We start from the raw sequence: 6,916 nt of genomic DNA, 5'->3' as shown, positions 1-6,916 counted from the left end.
TGTTCAAAGGGCATTTTGCCATCTTAAGCCACTCAGTTCCTTTGTTAAATTCCTATTCTAATGAATCAGTTGATCTTTTACTTCCATGTGTGGCTGAATCTCACAAAAATGTCTCACATTTCAATCAAAAGTAAAAAAAAGAAGAAATTATATTTTGCATAAAGCATATTTGTTGGACCAGTACAATGCATCACGATTCCCATTCGTGACAGGTTTGCGTGTCTACTTTATACTTCCCATCTCACTTTATAACTTATTGATTGCTCGTGCTAAAAATAGATTTTAAAGGGATAGTTCACCCAAAAATGAAAATGTGATGTTGTTAAAGTTAAAAATCATAATTTGTGTTCTACTGAAGAAACAAAGTCACCTACATCTTGGATGCCCTGGGGGTAAGCAGATAAACATCACATTTTCATTTTTGGGTGAACTATCCCTTTAAGCTTGACAATCAGTCTTTAAGCTAGTAGACAAATTCAGCATTGTACTCTAACAGCTGTGCTGTTTTAGCTGAGTGTCAAGTTACAGCTTGACTTTGAGTGTGTGTCATTATGTCCGACTGCGACTAAAGTTTGTGTCAGTGCATAAAACATGATTATGAAAACTGGTCATGTACATACTGTATTTATTGACACAACTTTTTACTTATATTATAGTATACTTTTTAACATAGAAAGTGAATCACTTGAATCCGTAATCACACCCACCAGTTGATAATAGGCGGAGTCAACTGAGTTTTCTCCATCTGAGTGACCAATAACGCCCGGGGGCGTGGCTTCACGGACAAAACACTTTAGTGTGCGCTCACTGCGCGGCGGTTTGATTGACAGATCAGAGTGACTAATTCAGCGAAGGATCCCGTGAAGATTCTCAGCGCAATGTCAAGTCCAAAAAGAGTTTGCATCGTCGGCTCTGGGAACTGGTAACATTTTTCATCTTTTAGAAATGACTGGTTGAGCTGTATGGATTTAGGATCATATGACAGCATAGTTTAAACATTAAACACGCCGTTCAATGAATCACATGCTGTTAACAAGTTTCAGGTTATGACATTTGAAAGGGCATAACAGCAGATGTATTATTAGAGATGATACTGTCATATACACGCTGTAGTTTTTGTTACACAATGTGAGATCCGCTTCAGAAGTTGTTCAACAGCTGTGAATGTGCTTTTGGACCGACTTGAATACTATTTATCACTGTTTACATGAGCCATCTGTAACATTGCTGCAATGCAGAACAAGTAGGACATATGTTCCAGTCAGTCACACTGGTTAGGTTCAGTATTTATGTTCCATAAGTGTCAACTAACCAACGTACAGCCATCTGGCCACATCAGTGATTCAGTATTATGTCCATTTCTAATTTTTAAAATGTACTGACTGACAGCTGCAGAAATGTGTAATATAATATTCTACTTACAATGCATGAAAAATATTCACTGTAGGATTGTCTAGGACTCTTCCTTAAACATTTAGGATTTTAATAATGTAGCTACACGTTGATAGACATTTATTAAGGTGAATATGATCTGCTGATAATTTTGAGACTTACATGAGCTTGAATCTTTGAAATGGGCTACTGTTCCTTTAAAACCACCTATTCATGGTCACACTGAACAAGATTCCAAAAGTAGTAGTTTATGTAACAACAATACAAGTTTATGTTTATACATCTAGTTAAAGAGTCATAATGGATTTTTTTTTTTATCAACTCGCTGAATGCATATACAGTGGAAATGTTTCTAGTTCAATCTAAATTCAGTGTTTACACACATTACCAACCCAAAATAGTTCATTTCCCCAAACAATACTGCAAAATGGATATTTCTGGGTATTTTGCACTACGGAGATCTTTCTTTGGGATCAAAATGGCCTAAACCAAAACTTGAGACTAGTTAACCGCCACTTTTACTAGAGTAGACTGACCGTCTGATCTTACACAACAGGCTTTGATCACTATCATCACTGTCCCTTGGAATGCAAACGTACCTTTTGGTGCGAGATCCCGGGGGTTGTAATGAGAGTAAAGTCCTTGGTTACATTTCACCCAACAGTGTGCACTCACAGTATTGTAATATTGCATGCAACCTTTCACATATAATTAACTTTCTCTCTTTCGTTCATGTCCGCAGGGGTTCTGCTATTGCTAAGATAGTTGGCACAAATGCAAGGAATAACTCAAAGTTTGACTCCACGGTTAACATGTGGGTGTTTGAAGAGACGGTGAACGGACGTAAGCTCACAGAGATCATAAACACAGACCACGAGAACGTCAAGTATTTGCCTGGACACAAGCTTCCGGAGAATGTTGTAAGAAACTTACATCTTACACTTGATCATATAATTTATTATAAATAAATATAAATAATAAAATGTGTACATTTATTAAATAAGATAATACATTCTATTATAAAACAATAGTTTTACTTACATACTTGTGTAATAAAATAGTAAATAAAGTTTGTAAGAAACCGTTTTATTTTAATAAAATGACAATTTAAAATCCTATTTATTCATATTTTCAATGTAGCAGATAGCAGAAACAACATATATACTTATATATATATATATACTGTATGTATATAATTGTTTATTATATATCAGTTATTATATATAACTGATAACTTATATATTATTTTAATATAATACATAATAGTAAATAACTTGTAAGTTCTAATCATATATATTTTGAAGCAAATATGGGAACATTATTTTTGCATAAAATGGATAAAAAAATAATACATTACATTATTTTATTTTTATATTATTTTAATATAATCAATAAAAACAATAATAAAAAGGTACTTGTTTTATTTGAATACTTAAATATATAGTTTCTTATATACATAAATAATAAAATAATATTGTATGAATATATATAATATTAATATAATACATTGTTATAATATTCATTACTATTAATTATTAATATAATTAATCTAACTTATTATAATATTGTTTAATACATTATACAATAATATATTGTATCATAAAAATACTCACTACATACATATTTTACTTGCATTGTTATATAAAATAATATAATGAAAAAAAAATATATATATATATATATACATTATACAATAATATATTGTATCATAAAAATACTCACTACATACATATTTTACTTGCATTGTTATATAAAATAATATAATGAAAAAAAATATATATATATATTCAGCCACAAGTTTCAACCACATAAACAGATATTTCATGTTTTGCCTGGGAAATTGTTAGAACAGCAAATAGTTGCTCTGCTATAGAGGAAGTTACACACAATACAGAAGTCTGGAGAAGAGTGCTGAGCCCAAAACCTCCGGGAGGCACGTGCTGCTTTGCTTTGCCATCCATTTGCACTCAAGCAACTAATAAGAAGCTGACGAAGCTGCATGTGTTTTCTCCATCATTATGACCTGTAGTCCAAATGGTTGAGAGTCAGCCAAATGCTTCAGCCTAACTAGATTCACTAGAGGACTGGGCTAGAGGCCTAGAAAACCATTGGCAGATGCACCAGAGACACGGTACAGTAACCAAAAGGATTTGTTCGGGAACTTGATGTGGACCCAAACTCAGCCAATATGTCAGTCACACAAAACAGGGCACCGCACTGTAGGTGTAACCAATCATACAGTGAATATATTGAGTGCATGCATGTTTCTCCAGGTTTCATCATTCAGTATCAAACAGATTCTTCTCTCTATTCCCCTCTCTCTCGCTCACAGGTGGCGGTGCCAGATCTGCTCGACGCTGCCAAGAGCGCTGATATTCTGCTCTTTGTGATTCCACATCAGTTCATCGGCCGCGTCTGTGACACCATGAAGGGCCAAATCAAACCGGACACGCTGGGAATGTCACTCATCAAGGTCCCGTACACTCGTGAATATATGCACTGTGTGCCGTTTTCTCTCTTACTCATCAGTCTTTCGTAGGGGAAAAAGAGGAAAGGTGCTTTCTAAGATCACAAGACTGTCACATTAGACACAGATAGCAAACGATGACTCTGCATGTGGTGGGTTTTAGGGGGTGGATGAAGGCCCAGACGGACTGAAGCTGATCTCAGAGGTTATTCGTGAGAAGCTGGGCATCAAGATGAGCGTGTTGATGGGAGCTAATATCGCCAATGAAGTGGCGGAAGAGAAATTCTGTGAAACCACCATTGGTGAGGCTGATGAAAAGCCGTGTGAATGTGTCAGATTAGTCCGTTTTTGAGTTTCGGGTGAGTATATGCATTTGTGTTTTATGTTTGTAAGGCTGCAGGGATCAAGCTCAAGGGGCGTTGCTTAAGGAACTCATGCAGACGCATCACTTCCGGGTCACGGTCGTACAGGAAGCAGATGTGGTTGAGATCTGTGGTGCTCTGAAGGTTTGTGCATTCACACTTCTTCATTTTACCCCTCACTAAATAGTCAAAGCAGTGGCTATGTAAACAATTAACATGGGTGATATTCGGTTAAATCTATTTTTGCACGCAGTGTTGCAGTTGTTTTATCAACAGCAGTGATAAAACTGGTCTGTCTTAATTTGGCAAGTGTGAGTTGTCAGTTTTACAGTCTATGAAGTTTCTCTTTTGCTGTAAATACAGCAGGTTATTGTTTGAAGCATGATGTATAAACACAAAACAATCAAACCGAAAGGTCCATATTCTTTGACCGTTAAATTAGCAGTCGTTATTGTTAACTAAAACTAAAATAAATAAAGTTGAAATTATATATATGTATATATGGAAATATTGTATTTTTATATTATAAGTATATTTATATTAGTAAAAAAAACTCAAAACCAAAATAAAAATAAAGCTAAATAGAACTATTAAAAACTAATCAAATTAAAAGCTCATTAAAAATATAAATACATAATATCATAATATATAAATAATTCTTAAGTAATACTGCCACTAACAAAGTTATGCTGTGAAAATTGTGCTTGTGCCATCTTTCTTTAAATAGATTAAATTTATATTTAGATTTTATTTATAGATTTTCTGTTGTTTAATTTTAGGTTAAATTTTAATTTTTTTAATGTCTATATATTATTTATTCATTTCTATTATATACAGTTTATTTAGTTTTAGTTAAGTATTTCAAGCTTAAATAAAGTAAGTTTATATTTAAATTTATTTCAGCTAACATTTACTTCTTTTTTTAAGTAATTATTTTTGTAATTATTATTATTTTCGTATTGTTTTAATATTAGATAACAATAATAACTGTTTCAGTTGTTAAGGCTTAAGTGCCCAAATATTTGATTGGGTTTGTTTTTAATTATACTAAATATTAATTATATATACTCTATTATTTTCAAAATTAATATTTTGTATTTAAAGATCATATTTTGCCTTTTAGGGAATTTTTGGTAAATATAAATACATGTACATTTATGCATTTGGCAGACACTTTTGTCAAAAGCAACTTAGATTGCATTCAGTGTAGACATTTTTATCGATTCATTAATTCCCTGGAAATCAAACCGATGAAAAAACGTTTGTTTGGTTGCGGAGTCAAATAAACAGATTGTTCATTCATTAATGAATGTCATCATTTACTGACCCTAATGTCAGCTGACTGCAGCCAAACAAGCTTCATACTGCACTGAAAGAACACAAGCAACATAAAATATAGTATCATGGGACCTTTCCAAACATCACATTTGTTGTAATCCAGCTCTGAACATATCAGACATTTAGACCCTGTGTCTTTTCTACAGAACATAGTGGCAGTAGGAGCAGGATTCTGTGACGGGTTGGGTTTTGGTGACAACACGAAGGCTGCAGTGATCAGACTGGGTCTCATGGAGATGATCAGCTTTGCTCGGTTGTTCTGCACCGCCGGTTCGGTCTCTCCTGCAACTTTCTTGGAGAGCTGTGGCGTCGCTGATCTCATTACTACATGCTACGGAGGACGAAACCGAAAAGTTGCAGAGGCTTTTGCCAAGACCGGCAAGGTGAGACGCCAAAACTTAAAGACAGTTCACCCAGAAATTAAACATTTTACTTTATTTAATTGCATAAGAATATGTGCAACATATATGAATCAAGCTCTGTATTTCAAGTTTTATTCAATAGCTTTGTGTCAGAAAGTATTTTTAAAGTGGAAATCTTCCCAACTGCAGTTGTCAAATATTATTCATACTTATATATATTTAAATTTGGCACATCACAGTTCGGGATAATTATAGTTAACACTGAAACTAAAAGTGAAACCATTAAAATAAACAAACAAAAAAAACATTTGGGTTATTTGAAAAAAAGTAAATGTGAAATTAAATAAAATATTTAAAATATATATATATTTTTTTTGCAAGTTGCCAAGACAGCATTTTAATTTAGTTAAACTTGATGTACTAAAATACCAAAGTAAAAAAAAAAAAAAGACAAAAAATGCACAAAAAAATGACTAAAACTTCAACTAAAATAATTCAAAATATGTCATAATCAGACTTTGACACAATTTGACTTTTTTCAAATTTTTTTAATTTTTTAATTTTGGGGGAAAATCTGTAGAATGGATAAATATAATAAAGGATAATATAATGTATAATATATTTCATATAATTAAATATAATAAAATGAGTCAAACAGAGTTGAGATTACTGTATGTGGAATCATATTCAAATTAGCCTGGTCCAAAAAAACAAAAACAAAAAAAAACCGATGCAATGCGTATTGCCAAGTTGCCAAGTATTAAATATATGAGACCAGCAAAGAGAGTGGCAAAACTTCGTGTCGGTCGCCGGCGCCATCGGTTCCGCCTAGGGCCTCCGGATCCTCCCCGTCGCCCTGGCTCATCGGCTCTCCGTCTCCGCCTCGAGCTCCTCCACCACCTGCTCCGCCGCCGTTGGTCGGCCTACTGGAGTCGGCGGCCATTCCTCCTCCATGGCTCCTCCCTCCGTCGGCTCCACCGTGGGCCGTCATTATG

At 34.0% G+C, this 6,916-nt stretch overlaps 1 protein-coding gene across 1 annotated transcript in view; it reads left to right on the top strand.

Moving 5' to 3' along the window:
• Positions 1-823: 823 nt before the first annotated feature.
• LOC107751598 (glycerol-3-phosphate dehydrogenase [NAD(+)], cytoplasmic-like) overlaps positions 824-6,916 on the top strand; it is a 7,717-nt gene continuing 1,624 nt past the window's right edge. The window contains exons 1-6 of the mRNA XM_016567344.1: positions 824-922; positions 2,135-2,312; positions 3,725-3,865; positions 4,023-4,161; positions 4,253-4,365; positions 5,706-5,942. Coding sequence (XP_016422830.1) covers positions 879-922; positions 2,135-2,312; positions 3,725-3,865; positions 4,023-4,161; positions 4,253-4,365; positions 5,706-5,942 — 852 coding nt within the window. The 5' untranslated portion in view covers positions 824-878. The remainder of the gene's footprint in view (positions 923-2,134; positions 2,313-3,724; positions 3,866-4,022; positions 4,162-4,252; positions 4,366-5,705; positions 5,943-6,916) is intronic.

The sequence above is a fragment of the Sinocyclocheilus rhinocerous genome, unplaced genomic scaffold (genome assembly GCF_001515625.1).
Source record: "Sinocyclocheilus rhinocerous isolate Xijiao unplaced genomic scaffold, SAMN03320098_v1.1 scaffold3854, whole genome shotgun sequence".
Lineage (NCBI taxonomy): Eukaryota > Metazoa > Chordata > Actinopteri > Cypriniformes > Cyprinidae > Sinocyclocheilus > Sinocyclocheilus rhinocerous.
This window is presented reverse-complemented; position numbering and strand designations above follow the sequence as displayed.